This window comes from Papaver somniferum, unplaced genomic scaffold (assembly GCF_003573695.1).
Source record: "Papaver somniferum cultivar HN1 unplaced genomic scaffold, ASM357369v1 unplaced-scaffold_19, whole genome shotgun sequence".
In the NCBI taxonomy this organism is placed as follows: domain Eukaryota; kingdom Viridiplantae; phylum Streptophyta; class Magnoliopsida; order Ranunculales; family Papaveraceae; genus Papaver; species Papaver somniferum.
In genome coordinates, this window is record NW_020628818.1 from 7,954,200 (window position 1) to 7,969,856 (window position 15,657).

At 34.7% G+C, this 15,657-nt stretch overlaps 2 protein-coding genes and 1 long non-coding RNA gene across 3 annotated transcripts; 2 read left to right on the forward strand and 1 right to left on the reverse strand.

Annotated features, from left to right (window-relative positions):
- The first annotated feature begins 1,032 nt into the window (after positions 1-1,032).
- On the forward strand, positions 1,033-3,953 carry LOC113338219 (mRNA-decapping enzyme-like protein). Its single transcript, XM_026583674.1, has 8 exons — positions 1,033-1,297; positions 1,384-1,424; positions 1,506-1,555; positions 1,669-1,813; positions 1,939-1,995; positions 2,812-2,938; positions 3,040-3,483; positions 3,680-3,953. The coding sequence occupies exons 1-8, from the start codon at positions 1,136-1,138 to the stop codon at positions 3,737-3,739; spliced, it is 1,086 nt and encodes a 361-aa protein (XP_026439459.1). The 5' UTR covers positions 1,033-1,135; the 3' UTR covers positions 3,740-3,953.
- Positions 3,954-4,368: 415 nt separating this feature from the next.
- Positions 4,369-9,978, forward strand: LOC113338824 (nicalin-1-like). The gene is made up of 14 exons (XM_026584215.1): positions 4,369-4,696; positions 5,232-5,401; positions 5,995-6,098; positions 6,676-6,742; positions 7,015-7,107; positions 7,191-7,355; positions 7,444-7,584; positions 7,680-7,757; positions 8,226-8,338; positions 8,421-8,481; positions 8,578-8,745; positions 8,876-8,977; positions 9,162-9,251; positions 9,346-9,978. Exons 1-14 carry the CDS (start codon positions 4,420-4,422, stop codon positions 9,406-9,408), a joined length of 1,692 nt encoding a protein of 563 aa, XP_026440000.1. The 5' UTR covers positions 4,369-4,419; the 3' UTR covers positions 9,409-9,978.
- Positions 9,979-12,256: 2,278 nt separating this feature from the next.
- Positions 12,257-15,617, reverse strand: LOC113338315. The gene is made up of 4 exons (XR_003354721.1): positions 15,483-15,617; positions 15,239-15,382; positions 13,020-13,130; positions 12,257-12,498 (listed from the first exon to the last, which is right to left on the reverse strand). It is a non-coding gene; the product is annotated as an uncharacterized LOC113338315 (long non-coding RNA).
- Positions 15,618-15,657: the final 40 nt, after the last annotated feature.

Here is a 15,657-nt window from a genome sequence, read left to right on the forward strand (position 1 = left end):
CTATTTGTAAGAAGAATATCATGCTTCTAGCTTATTGATTTGTTACCTTTTTTTCTCACCATATATGACAAGCATCCAACATTTCTACAAGCAAGAGCCAGACCCGTGCATCGTCAGGGTGAGAAACTAGTCTATTTAATTTTGAATCATATAAATACCCTTTCATTGTTAATAAAAATTTAGATGAAAATCATTTCATTTATTATCTCACATGATGGAAGTGGTGGGGGTGGTGATGCCAGTGATGGAGGTGGTGGTGCCACCAGATTTGGGATCAACTTTTGTTGTTGATACCAGATTTGGATCAACTTTTGTTGTTGATACCAGATTTTTGCGTCAACTTGGGTTGTTGACACGTAATCTTGACCTAACTATTTTCTGAGTTTTCAATTTTTGTAAAAACTTGGGTTGTTGACACCAGATATGATATCAACTTTGGTTGTTGACACCAAAATTTGGTGTCAACTTCGGTTGTTGATACAAAAATACGGATCAACTTCGGATGTTGATACAAAAATCTGGACCTAACTTATTTCTAAATTTTTAATTTTGTTTTCAACTTGGTGGTAACGGTGGTGGATTTGGAGGAGATGGTGGTCGCAATCGCGGTGCCGGTGGTGACGATGAGTTGTGGTGGAGTTGTGATGGTGGAATGTTAGTGATGGCGGTGGTGGTGATGGTTGTGGAGTGGTGGTGGTGAATTGCCGTCGATGGAGTTGGAGGCACTGATGGAGTGATTGAGAAAGAAAATTATTGCTATTTTAGTAATAAATTACTAAAATAAGATAAACTTTATATATAAGAGAAGGGGTATATTTATAAAATGTGATAGGGGTGTTTTTAAAGGTTCCAAAACTAAGGGTATTTAATAAATATACCCTTCTTTTTTATATAGTTGTCAAACAAAGACGGCCCAGCCAGCCTGGCCTGCCAGGACTTCAGTGTAGCGCTTAGCCTCTTTAGAGTTTAGGCCAGGCTAGGCCGGGCTGGGCTAAGGGCGTCCATAGTATCTATTTTTCTCTTTCCTGAGTTGTCGAATTTCCTAAACCAAACTTGTTTGTTAGAAGAAAGAAAAGAGAAGAAATAGAACCCCAATTTTCGTCTGGAAATTAGGGTTTGGATTTTGTAAGTAAAAATGTCACAGCAGAATGGGAAATTGATGCCAAATCTGGATCAGCAGAGTACTAAAGTCCTTAATCTCACTGTACTTCAAAGAATTGATCCTTTCGTCGAAGAAATTTTAATCACAGCTGCACACGTTACCTTTTACGAGTTCAATATAGACCTCAATCAATGGGTTCGTATCTCTCTCCCTCCTCCTCCTATCACTTTATTTATATATATCTGTTTGTTTCTGATTAGATTTATCCTGATTGACTGCAGAGTCGAAAGGATGTGGAAGGATCTCTATTTGTTGTCAAAAGGTGAGTTTTTTTTTTTAATTTTGAAATCAAAGTTTGATAATTGTTGAATTGTGTGAAAAATGGGTTACTGTTGTTTTTCAGGAACGCACAACCTCGTTTCCAGTTCATTGTAATGAATCGACGCAATACAGGTTCAAATTTGTACCTCAGTTTATGTTACTTTCATTTGATATTGAATTCTGTATGAGTTTTTACGATTAACTATGTCCGTATAAAGGTTTTAAATTATTGTTTATGAAAACAGATAATCTGGTAGAGGATCTATTAGGAGATTTTGAGTATGAAATTCAGGTTCCATATTTGTTATATCGAAATCCGTCTCAAGAAGTGAACGGTATCTGGTTTTACAATGCCCGTGAATGTGAAGATGTTGCAAATCTCTTTAGTAGGTAAAGTGTTGCAAGTTATATGGTATTACCTAATTGGAAAATACTGAATATTTACTACGAAGAAGTTTTTAGCATTGCTTTGGTTTCACTCATTTATTTATTTTTTGGTTGTTTTGATCGTTCAGGATACTAAGTGCATACTCTAGAGTTCCTTCAAAGCCACAAGCACCTTTAATTAAAAGGTAATATTTAATTTTCCTGCCAAATTAAATAATCTTAGCGGTTACACAACCAATATTGATTCACTTATGTGGGCATTGTCTTGCTACTGAAACCTTATCTTGGTATTCTAATATTTTCTGAAAATTTATTACTGTGCCTAAGAATTTTAATTTGTTAATGCGTGCTGTATTTTCCACCACTTTCCTGCTGTAAACAATGTTTTGGGCATGACTAGTTGCGTAGTTCTACATCACATTCTCCCACTGCGAATACTTGAATGCTTATCAGTTAGTTCAGTTTGATGACAACTTTTCAAATAAATGTGCTTCAGTAGTTCAGGTTAAAATTTTCAACAGCAGCAACAACAACCAAGCCTTTAGTCCCAAACAAGTGGGGGTTGGCTTTAGAATTTTCAGTGTGAAAATAAAATAAAATCTGTTGTTCTTCTTAGGAACATAAATTTGGTGGGCGTGCTATCCGAACACCAAGTACCAGTGATTTAGTTGTGCTCAACTTCTTAGAGATTGATGAGAGCAAATATGAGGAGTAACTTTAATATCTGTATTAGATCAGCCACCTTATTTGTGTTGATGAAGCTAACTTATTTTGAAATTGTGAACATGTGCATGCCCTCTCTTGATAATCAATAGTAGAAATTCATTATCTTAAACTCGTAGGAGTAAGTTTCTTTCAGCTTCATTAGCCTAATCTGTATTTTAACATAATCATGCTTCTATAATTGGTTCAGGTTACAATTGATGATGTCGTAATTGTAGCATTATCAACTTTATTGAGCGAATCTAATCTTATTTTTTCTGAACTTCATTTCTTACCAGTGAGTTTGAGGAATTGGAAGCAGTTCCTTCTATGGCGGTGATGGAGGGTCCACTTGAGCCATCATCATCAAATGCTTCTGTCATGAATGAAGTTCCTGATAATTCTTCATTTGTGAACTTTTTCAGTGTACGTATTTTTATGTATAGCGCATATTTTGTCTTTTCTTCATTGGTGATCAATTTTCCCCATCAGAATCTTCTCCAACTAAGACATGTTATTTGTGACAGGCTGCTATGAACCTCGGGAATCCTTCAAATGCAGCAAACGCAGGGCAACCTCAGCCTCCTACTGCAAGGATTCCTTTATCTTCTCATGCTCCCAGTGTTGTACCTTCATCAGTTCCAACCCAGTGTTGTACCTTCATCAGTTCCCTCGAGTCTAGTAACAGCAACAACACTGCTGCCAATCTTCTGACACCTTTGTTTTTTGTACCTTCTCCTTCCCCATCCACGTTGATGGCTCCACAAATCTCATCTACTGTACCCAATGCTCCTCCTCTGCATCCTCCCGTGAATCTGCAACGCCCTTATGGAACTCCACTACTCCAACCCTTTCCACCCCCTACTCCATCTCTGTCTCTTACACCTGCTCCTTCTGCAACTCCTATTCCAAACTTTGGACCATTCCTTACCAGAGAAAAAGTCCGCGACGCACTTCTGAGGATATTTCAGGTTTGTTGTTATCCACTTACTTTGTCAAATGGTTAATCTTTATAACTATGATATCAGAATACTTCTTTGGAATATTAGAGAACGCTCAAGTATGATCATAGTGTCTCGTTTCTTTTAACTAGAATACAACTTGGCTGCGCTCATCGTTCTGCTGCTAACATTTCCTATTTTTCTTTTGTGTTTGTGTGATTTGCAGAAAGACGAGTTTATCGACATGTTCTACCGAGAGTTGCTGAACACCCAAAACTACTCGTGACTGAACTAAAAGATGAAGCAGCAGCAGTTCCCGTTTCTCTTATATATTAATGTAGTTTTGAAATCCATTTAAGCACTCATCTCTCAAGTCAGAGACCGTGTTTTGTATAGCTTTTTGCTGTGTCGTTGTTGTTGTTGGCTTTATACACAATCTTTGGTTACTGAAATATATTCATTTCAATTTCCTAGTTCAATTCAATTTTTTTTGTCACTTACTCTTAATTTTCTGCGGGTCAATTCTATTCTGTGTTAACTCGCGGGTCGATTTAGATTTTCTATGAAAAACATTCTTTCAAGTAACTCGTGTCAATTCTATTCTGTGTTAACTCGCGGGTCGATTTAGATTTTCTTCCTGCTACCGAGATTAAAGTAGTTACTTGCATTAATATAATCATGATTAGCACGACCATTTATAAAAATATACATATCATAACCGTCAGATTAAACAAGTATCTCATTCGGTCAATGCATCCAACGATGCATCAAACTGTCGTAACTTCATTAAACAGCAAACGGCAGCATGAAATCAAGAGGTAGGCAGATAGACGGGTGAGATTGAATCCCATCGAAACCCAAAAGAACCACTATTCAACTCCCCCCGGCTCTTGTAAAACCATCTTAAAAGCCATCGACAAAACACTGAAACCAGAACTTGGAAGAAATCAGTGGAAATTCTCTCTAATGGCGGGGAGAATAGGAAGACAAGAAGTACTTGATTCAGTATACTCAGTAATAGCACTAGTATTTATACTAGTAGCTTGTGTTGAACTATGTGATGCAGCAACAGTTGTTGATGTATACAGACTTATTCAGTATGATATTAGTGGTGTTCCATATGGATCTCGTTTATCTAATCTAAATCATCACGCTTCATCTTTTCCATTCTCTCCTGGAACTGATCTTTCTCGTACTGTTTTTGTCATCAATTTTCGTGATTTGAATCTCACTTCTATTCAAGGTATTACTCTTTTTATATTCAAATTTCATTTTTCTTTGAATCTAGTTTTATAATTGGAGTAAATGATGATTAGATAACTTAAAATGCTGGCGATGAGAAACTTTATGGTTTTATTTGTATTATTATACATTTAAATTCGTGATGGAGTATCGTTGAAGTTTTAGATCTGCTAGATCTTTGTTAATCTGGGAGTGAGTTTAGTGAATTTTCGAGAATTATGCTATATGTTTTGACATTGGTAAATTGGTGATTGTTAGTTGACTAGAATTAGGTGAGATAGGGAAAGAAATAGGAGGATGAGATTTGTTGTTGTGGTAATTTAGGTTAAACATTTGAAAGGAATTTGTAGTTTTAGGTATGATTTACTGACAAGTTAGCAAATAATAATAGCACGATTCAAGGCTAAGTCTATATCGTTATTCTGTATATTTGCCATATGATTTTTTTTTTTTAAATGAAATCCACATTGTGTTGGTAGTTCTTCGATTTTATATTATATGGCATTGCTTCTAAACTCTTGGTAATGATAATGTAGAATATATCACTGAAAAGCGGCAATTGGGGGGTTTGCTACTTCTACTCCCTCAGAAGTTTAGTCCTTCAAACAAAGAAGCTGCCGAGGAAGGTGGTCAAACTCATGAACAAGAACAGACAAGAGGCCTTTTGATTGAGTTGGAACAATTACTAATAGGTGCAAACATTCCAGTAAGTGATTGTATCATCTTTGTTTTAGTATACATCGTAAGTGTTAACATCTAGTCTCATATGAGATTAATATTTATTATGGCAGGTAAATGCTGATACATTGTTGTTATTACTAGTCATACTTCAGTTTGATTGTTTTCTTGAATAGCATTACAAATTACTCTTTAGCCTGCCATCGATCTGTCATTTCAATCATTTATGATACTTAACATAACTTCCTTTTTATATATGGTATGTGGTCCATTATGAATTGGTAAATACCGTAAGATTCATATTGTTGACTTAAATTATGTGATTTACTAAACGAGCGAGTGAAGACTCTACACGAATGTTTACACAATCAGAGTATACACTAAAATCAGAAATGAACAGTGTTGGTTTCATTTCTAGCCTATCCCAACTAAAGGCTTGGTTGTTGTTGTTGCATGAACAGTGTCTGTGTTGTTTTAGCATTTTGTCATGGATGTAAGTAAGTCTAATTCCTACTCGTCGCTGCGCTGCTGTGTAATGAACATTTTTCACACTCCTATTGCTATATTTGAATTCATTTACCGTCCACTTGGTGATTGTGCACCCTCTTTATTCTTTTTCAGTACCCCGTCTATTTTGCTTTTGAGGATGACAAAATTGATGCTGTGTTGGATGATATCAAGAGAAATGATGCTCTAGGGCAGCCTGCTACAGCAACTACTGGGGGGTTAGTTAACATAACCAATCTAAGGAACTTTATCTTTTTGGATGTCTTATTTAGTCCTTTGGTTATCTCATTAGTGTATCTGCTCACATGAACTTCTAAAGATAGTTAGCTTTTGCGTATAGCTCAGTAGCGCACCTCGCATTGAATAAGTCGGAATTTAGTGATTTTGAAACTTTTGAAATGAGTCTTTAGTTCTTTCTCAGAACCCTAATGAGACAAATTGCATATTGTGACCTTGGTTTCCTGGTAAACCCTGTTTTTCCTGGGAATGAATATCAAATCTTATTTCTGATTCTCTTTGTATTCCTAAGCTTGGCCACTTTCGATGCAAATATGCTATTCTCATAATGGAGTATGGCCGTTTTTGTGCCAATTATCAGTTAGATTACAAAATTTTAGCATTGTTTATCAATTGTGGAATGCGTCATTCTGTTATGGCACTTATCAGTTTTAAGTGTTAGATATTAAAAAATATTGTTTCTATCAACATTTTTTTTTTTGGAAAGAGTTCCAATGGGAAGTAGATTTTCGAATGCTCTTTTTGTCTAATCGCATAGTTTATGTATGCAACATACAGATACAAATTCGTTGTCTCTACTCCTGAACCCAAGAAGCTTGCATCTTCCACCCTCACAAACATTCAGGTTCAATTTCTTCTTCTGTTTTCTTTTTATTTCGTTTAAATGTTTAAATTATTGCAGAGCTGGTACAAGAGGTTGATTATGTTAAGAATAATGTTCACATATCCTGCATCATCCTGGGGTCATCAGATTTTGTCATCAATACGAAATTTCTTTGACCCCCTTGCCTTTGTTTTTGTTTTTCCTGCAAATACTGTGATAGCCTCGGCACCTATCTTACTTTGCGCTGCCAGAACTTATTCAGTAAATCGTAAAGGTTTGTTTCTTTGTGGCAGGGTTGGTTACCAGGCTTAAAAGCAGCTGGAGATACTAATCAGCTTCCAACAATTGCTATAGTTGCATCTTACGACACCTTTGGCGCTGCACCGGTATGGAGGCAATCATATTTCCAGCTAATATACCTTTCCATCATATAAGTATCTGAATTATGAAGCTTCTAAAAATTTTGTAGGCACTGTCGGTTGGAAGTGATAGTAATGGTAGTGGAGCTGTAGCACTTCTTGAGACAGCTAGGTTATTTTCTCGTCTTTACTCAAACCCAAAGACCAGAGGAAAGTATAATTTACTGTTTGGGCTAACCTCTGGTGGACCTTACAACTACAATGGAACTCAAAAGGTGCTTATCTTTTTATATCACCTCTATTTATTCCAGTTGTTGTTTACTTTTGCTAATGTTCTGACATAGTTTACTCCATCATTCTTAGTGGCTCCGGAGTCTTGATCAACGTTTACGTGAGAGCATTGATTACGCTATTTGCTTGAACAGTATTGGTTCTTTAGATAGTGAACTATGGATGCATGTCTCTAAGCCTCCAGAAAATGCCTTCATTAAGCAATTGTATGAAGTAAGTTTGTGTACTGTTTGTTTCTCTATCAGGAAGAAAATTAAGGTAGTCTGTGATAACCATTTGACGGTGTGATTTGCTTTTTACTTTGGCAGGGCTTTTCAGATGTAGCTGCAGATTTAGGTGTTAAAGTTGGTGTAAAACACAAGAAGATAAACATTTCAAATTCACGAGTAAGATATTCTCATATAACTGTGTTTTTTTTTCCTGAATCACACCACTTTATTGATATTAAAAATAAAGGATTACAAGAGGAAAATTAAAAGAGCAGAACAACAAAATGGCTAAACAAGGCCCAAACAAAGATCAAATTTGACTGAACCTTACATATTTCACATTTGGCATTTCAACCCTTGGTAAAAAATCTGGTCTCCCTATATGTATGTCTTTCTCCTGCTTGCAGAGCTGCTCCTCTTTTGCACACTAATCTCATATATGATATATTATATGAATTACAGGTTGTTGAGAGATTTTTATCCTTCCATTTATTTCAAGGTCCTTGCAATGTTTTAAGTTGTCTATTTGGTGCTAAACATGTGATGATGTGACTATGCTTTGCTTGGAGTCAATTGAGACTTGCATATTTGTATAAAGATACTAGTATATGCATAGACAATGTAAATCAATTTTCCACCTGGCAGGTAGCATGGGAGCATGAGCAATTTTCAAGGGCAAGAATTACAGCTGCCACCCTTTCGGAGCTATCAGTTGCCCCAGGGTTATTGGAAAGCTTTGGAGGTCTGCACGATCAAAGGTAATATTCTCAAAAAAGTTAAAATAAACTCATTTTTAGACCTTTATATATTGCGTGCATTTACAGATTTGGTTTTGTGCAGGCCTCTTGTGAATCCTGCTGCAGTTGTCAGAAGTGTAAAGTTAGTCGCAGAGAGTCTTGCGGTAAACATTCACCCATTTACTGCAATTCATAATTGGAGAGAAGTGATTAAAAACAAAATTTATGCTGGCGTAACTTTTCTCATTTGATTCATGCAGAGACATATTTATGGCTATCAAGGAAAAAACATCCAGATTTTCAAGGATGGCAGTAGCTTGGCTGTCAATCCATCTTACGTGACCTCATGGCTAGATCTTCTCTCACGGACCCCTAGAGTAGCACCTTTCCTCCCGAAGAATGATCCTTTTATCCTGGCATTGAAAAAGGTTACCGCCAACTTATATCATTTCCAGTTTCCTAATTAGTAATTTTACTTTGAATCACTGACAGATAGAGCTTGGATATTCAAGTGTGGATAGCTTCTGATGTTATCTTTATTTGCTTTCCTGCTGGCAGGAATTAGAGGATCATACTGCTGAGGTGAATGTACAGCATGAGTTGCTTGATGGGATGTTCACTTTCTATGATTCAACGAAATCCCAGCTTAACATATACCAGGTCTAACCTTTTTTGTATTTCTTTCTTTTGGTCTTTGCTCTCCTTTTGCCGTATTCAATTTATGTAGTAAGAGAACTAGTACCTCTAATATTAGCGCAATAGTATTAGCATGCAGATACCATTCCTAATAAAATATAGGGGAAATGGTGGTTATTGTGCAATCTAATTTTGGTTTGTGTTGCAGGTTGCAAGTGTGACCTTCGACTTACTCTTGTCATTGGTTTTGGGATCTTATTTGATTCTACTGTTCTGCTTTCTTGTCATCACAACTAGGGTATGCTTTCTCAATTTCCAGTATAAAGCAAAATATCCTTTTTCTGTGCAAAAAAGATTAGAATCTGATGGATGCACTGCTTGTTGATCTGCAGGGTCTTGATGATCTCATTGGATTATTCAGAAGACCTCCCTCACGGAAGATGAAATCAGGTTGATTGAAGTTATAACAACAGGATTAGATGTAATGACCTAATGCTCTTCCATTTGTGATGCGAAAGACCGGCATCGGTTAATGATAATCACAGCAGATTAGTTTTTTTTGTCGATGTACTCAATCCTGCTGTAAATTAGGTGGTCATACCATATGCCTCTACCGTGAGTTATTTATGTCATAAAGCTCATATCGGTAGCTAGGTTTATTCTGACTCGCTAGGGATCCGATTTTTGGTGGTGCAAATACTCCTCTTGCAGTATTAGGTTAGGTTGCTACCATCTGAAGATTAATTTTACGAGGCAAAAATTCTAGTTCGTGGGATTCTTTTTACCTGGGCAGAGAAATGAATTCTTTTCTTATATGCAAAGCAAAGGTACTATGCTCAATTTTTTGATCCCTACCTTGAGCAAGTAGAAATGGTGATATCGTTTTCAATATTAATGTTTAGAAAGTAGAAACAAGTTGGAAGACTTGGAAATGGTACGAGTTCTTTACTGTTATCAACAACTTTGGAAGACTTGGAAATGGTCCTTGCAAAATTGCAGTCGTCTAGGTCAATGAAACTCAAAAATAGTTCACTAATATGCTTGTGATTTTCCTGAGGTTCTTTAATGCTCAACCAGTAGCCAAAAGATGCAAACTGAGTCCTACTTTATGTGATTACTAGTTTCTCACCCGTGCGATGCACGGGTCTGTATCTTGCTTATGGAATATTGGATGCCCTTGTTACAAAAACATAATAGAAATCGGTAACATATCTGTAAGCATGATACATATGTTACGAATAAAAAATCAAGAAGCTAATATTCGAGTAGGTGTGCAAGAAAATAAGATAACCAAAATTAGAAGACAAACACAAATATGAGCTCCAAGTGAGACACTGCAGTTTAGAGTGAAAGAAGAAATGAAAAGCTCCATATAGTATCATTATTTATTGTCTCGATGGCTTTGTTTCGTTCATATTTCTTATGTTACTAAATCCTGGCCATGTGCAATACTTTTGCGTCTTTACAAGAAACCGAAATCGTTGGGGTATATACACAAACTCAAACCTTAATTTACCTTGACATTCCACAATTAGATGAGCTACTCCATTAGTGCCATCCAATACTTCATATATATTGAAGTGTGTGTTTCATTTCGGGAAAACAAAAATTTAGGATTCAAATAAGTGATTATATATACATCAAGTGAGTGTATATATGCAATTGTAATATTGGAGCATAGGATAAACCCCGAATGATCAATACCTCTCATTCGAAACGTCATTCTTGATGGAGCATAACTGAGCATACAAAGAATGCAACTCTAGGTGGAATAGAGTTTAACCAGTTAAGTAACTTATAAGAAAATGAGTCATCCTTCTCCCTGTCCGCTTTATAGAAAACTGACAACGGATCACCTGATTTATACTCCACCATCGAGTCCTCTTTACCAGTATGCAACTGGTTGTTTGTTAGCTCGTGCCATAATTCCAGAAAATCTATGGAGTCAGCTAGGTTTAATTTTTGAGAAAAACCGGTATTCCGAACACTTCAGTTTTCATATAACTTACGGATACTTCATTGAACAGATCTTGGAAATTCTAGGATATTTATCCTTTAAAATGTAAAAAATGTCAGCATCCTTGAATTTAACTTTTAGCTCGAGGTGGTAACACCAAGAAAGGTTTCATAATGTAAAAGAAGTGCCAAAACTATGTACTCTCAAACCCAGTATCGCTTTAAAAACTTGATGTCATCGAGACCTTATTTTTCGAAGTTGGAATGAGATCCTACATATATTTTTCTATTTTCTGAAGTAAAATTATATATTAGTTCTCTTTTTGTTGGTTCTCAACATATTATGCGTGTAATATGCGTGTAAAAGCGTCAATTTTTTTTAATAAATGGGACACCTAATACCTAGGAATCAAGTATTCATGTTCCGCCAGAACGCCACGACAATACAATTTGACCTTCAAATGGTGTACGTCCATGCATTGACATGTTCTGTCATTCTCAACCATAATCCTCTTTTTTGGAAATGAAATAAGAATATCATTCTACCTAATCCATCCCAAGCGTCTTCAAAATATTCTAGCATGTTTCATGGCACTTGCAATAAATTTCAATTTTTTTTTATAAAGAACTAACATGCGATTAGCAAAACCTCCTAATTGAAAATTCTTATAGCTAGATGCAATAGGCCCTCGCTTTTTTACGCGAGAAATAAATGGTATGATAGTTTTTATAAGACGATGATGATCTCCACGACCGATCTCAAATTCTTGACATAACTAATAATAGAGAATTCAATAATCTATTATATATTACCTCTGTGAATAGCACCTATTTTCTAAAAACGGAATAAAATCAATAGGGCGAAAGTTGGGATTGGACAAGCATGTAAAAGAAATACCCAAGATATAATGACGAACATGAGTTTAATTTTTTAAACTCCTGTGCATCCTGGACTTGCACAAAAAAAAAACTTTCCAATGGATTCATATTTTCTCAATTTTGATGAATACTTGACACCTTCACACGTCCAATATTTTTTCAACTAATATAGGCAATGTGGTATCTTCTTCATGAAGTATGTATCTAAACCTAATATAGGCAATGTTGTATACTTGACACCTTCACACGTTCAATTAAATCAAGGGTTATATCTTCTTCAAGAAGTATGTATCTAAACCTAATATAGGCAATGTTGTACTGATCATACTTAGAGTTGTTTCAAGACACGCTAAAGTTTGGATAGATATCCTTTTAGTAGTCACTTCATCGATTCTGAATTCATTGACTAAAATATGCATGTCTTGCAAAAAAATTCTTTTTTCGTTTTTAGACATGTAAAAAATTATATCTACCAAATTCTCATATTAGTAAAACAAAAGGCTTTATCAAACTCGCAGATATATACTGTCGGGAAAACTACAAATAAATACAAAACGAAAAAAGAAAAAAAAAGTGTTTCACACAGTACAATGTAAAAAACTAATTAGAAAATATACATTTTCAGGGCGTTCGTTGTTGTTCGTTTCCTGGTCCATTTTCTCTGATTAGCAATTTTTCTTTGCTTGACCTCAACATCCATAGGTCCAACCCTGAAATAAACCAACAAAGGTAAAGGAATTAATAAAATAAATATAAATAAAGGAAAATGAACATGCAATGAACTATCCCAGAAGAATATTATTTTTCTTTACATCGTAAGAGTTACACTTAACCACCGGTAATGCACATGTTAGTGTAGGTATTCAAATTTATATTTAGACTCAAATAGTAACTCATATACGAAGTGGGGAAAGCAATCTCAGATGAAACGGACAATATCAAATCATTTCATGAGAATGCAATTAGTGGTATCTTGCTATATTAATTTTAAAGAAATAAAAGCATCGACATGGATTATTATGAAATTTTTATTCTGCATAGTCCTGCTATAAGTTCATTTCCATTATATAGAAACAACGTATCGAAATAATAAACACAAAACAAAGCATAAAATCATTTGTAACTCGAAAAACGTTCCATTTAATATCCCACTCAGTAGACAATTCAACTTGTCAAATTGTATTTGGTGTATCTTTTAAAAATACACATATGATCATCTAAGACTACTAACCATGAGCCGAGATGTAGTATTTACATGATCCTCTCTCGAATGTGATAACAATCATCGCCACCTTTGACTTATCGGAAGTCGGGTTATCATTGAAAAAATTCTCTGCATTATCTGTATAGATCGCCCACCCAAAAACAAAGTTAAATAGGAGGTTTAAAATCAAAGAAAATAATAGCACAAATAAAAATTGCAATTGACCTACAAATGGTGTACGTCCATGCATTGACATGTTCTGTCATTCTCAACCATAATCCTCTTTTTTGGAAATGAAATAAGAATATCATTCTACCTAATCCATCCCAAGCGTCTTCAAAATATTCTAGCATGTTTCATGGCACTTGCAATAAATTTCAATTTTTTTTTTATAAAGAACTAACATGCGATTAGCAAAACCTCCTAATTAAAAATTCTTATAGCTAGCTGCAATAGGCCCTCGCTTTTTTACGCGAGAAATAAATGGTATGATAGTTTTTATAAGACGATGATGATCTCCACGAACGATCTCAAATTCTTGACATAACTAATAATAGAGAATTCAATAATCTATTATATATTACCTCTTTGAATAGCACCTATTTTCTAAAAACGGAATAAAATCAATAGGGCGAAAGTTGGGATTGGACAAGCATGTAAAGGAAATACCTAAGATATAATGACGAACATGAATTTAATTTTTTAAACTCCTGTGCATCCTGGACTTGCACAAAAAAAAAACTTTCCAATGGATTCATATTTTCTCAATTTTGATGAATACTTGACACATTCACACGTCCAATATTTTTTCAACTAATATAGGCAATGTGGTATCTTCTTCATGAAGTATGTATCTAAACCTAATATAGGCAATGTTGTATACTTGACACCTTCACACGTTCAATTAAATCAAGGGTTATATCTTCTTCAAGAAGTATGTATCTAAACCTAATATAGGCAATGTTGTACTGATCATACTTAGAGTTGTTTCAAGACACGCTAAAGTTTAGATAGATATCCTTTTAGTAGTCACTTCATCGATTCTGAATTCATTGACTAAAATATGCATGTCTTGCAAAAAAAATTCTTTTTTCGTTTTTAGACATGTACAAAATTATATCTACCAAATTCTCATATTGGTAAAACAAAAGTCTTTATCAAACTCCCAGATATATACTGTCGGGAAAACTACAAATAAATACAAAACGAAAAAAGAAAAAAAAAGTGTTTCACACAGAATGTAAAAAACTAATTAGAAAATATACATTTTCAGGGCGTTCGTTGTTGTTGGTTTCCTGGTCCATTTTCTCTGATTAGCAATTTTTCTTTGCTTGACCTCAACATTCATAGGTCCAACCCTGAAATAAACCAACAAAGGTAAAGGAATTAATAAAATAAATATAAATAAAGGAAAATGAACATGCAATGAACTATCCCAGAAGAATATTATTTTTCTTTACATCGTAAGAGTTACACTTAACCACCGGTAATGCACATGTAGTGTAGGTATTCGAATTTATATTTAGACTCAAATAGTAACTCATATACGAAGTGGGGAAAGCAATCTCAGATGAAAGGGGAAATATCAAATCATTTCATGAGAATGCAATTCGTGGTATCTTGCTATATTACTTTTAAAGAAATAAAAGCATCGACATGAATTATTATGAAATTTTTATTCTGCATAGTCCTGCTATAAGTTCATTTCCATTATATAGAAACAACGTATCGAAATAATAAACACAAAACAAAGCATAAAATCATTTGTAACTCGAAAAACGTTCCATTTAATATCCCACTCAGTAGGCAATTCAACTTGTCAAATTGTATTTGGTGTATCTTTTAAAAATACACATATGATCATCTAAGACTACTGATCATGAGCCGAGATGTAGTATTTACATGATCCTCTCTCGAATGTGATAACAATCATCGCCACCTTTGACTTATCGGAAGTCGGGTTATCATTGAAAAAATTCTCTGCGTTATCTGTATAGATCGCCCACCCAAAAACAAAGTGAAATAGGAGGTTTAAAATCAAAGAAAAGAATAGCACAAATAAAAATTGCAAAAAAAACATAGATAAGAAGTATGATAAAACAATGAAAACTCCTACGGAAAAAAGAAGGTTTAGTTTTATCATCTAATCTCCCTTTGAGAAGAGATATCACCAACTGCAAAACCAAAAAAATGAAAAATCCCTGGAATAACAAAAAATAAAAAATAAACGATTTAATATTTTATACTTAGTGTGAGTTCATTGTTACCATTGCAAAGCTTTAAAAGAACCATGACCTCTCATTACCGTAATTTTATTATTACCACTAGCGCAACATTATTATCATCAGAATCTTTAAAAGAACCGCGACCTCCGAGTGCTGCAGCCAATGCTACATGCAAAACAAACAACAACAACAAAATGGATAAGAAAAAGAACCAAAAACTACATGAAATAGAAGAATATAAAAACCTAGTCAAAAAAAAAGCAACCTGCAAGCTAGGTTTGACGTTTGTTCGAGAGCTTTATATATATGGAGTAATCAAGGCCGAAAATTCCGTAAGAAAAAAACTCTACTTAGGAAACAACACCTATTCTTAAACGTTATGTAATCTTTAAAATATTAGATATCCAGTATTTTTGGATAGCCGCATTTAATTATTACAA

What these genes read in the sequence shown, in the direction of transcription:
- LOC113338824 (XM_026584215.1), top strand. Translation starts at nt 4,420, where the DNA reads ATGGCGGGGAGAATAGGAAGACAAGAAGTACTTGATTCAGTATACTCA. An exon ending in GCTACAGCAACTACTGGGGG is followed by an intron (nt 6,099 to 6,675) that starts GTTAGTTAACAT and finishes TGCAACATACAG; the next exon opens with ATACAAATTCGTTGTCTCTA. An exon ending in ACACCTTTGGCGCTGCACCG is followed by an intron (nt 7,108 to 7,190) that starts GTATGGAGGCAA and finishes AAAATTTTGTAG; the next exon opens with GCACTGTCGGTTGGAAGTGA.
- LOC113338219 (XM_026583674.1), top strand. Translation starts at nt 1,136, where the DNA reads ATGTCACAGCAGAATGGGAAATTGATGCCAAATCTGGATCAGCAGAGT. An exon ending in ATATAGACCTCAATCAATGG is followed by an intron (nt 1,298 to 1,383) that starts GTTCGTATCTCT and finishes GATTGACTGCAG; the next exon opens with AGTCGAAAGGATGTGGAAGG. An exon ending in CATTTGTGAACTTTTTCAGT is followed by an intron (nt 2,939 to 3,039) that starts GTACGTATTTTT and finishes TATTTGTGACAG; the next exon opens with GCTGCTATGAACCTCGGGAA.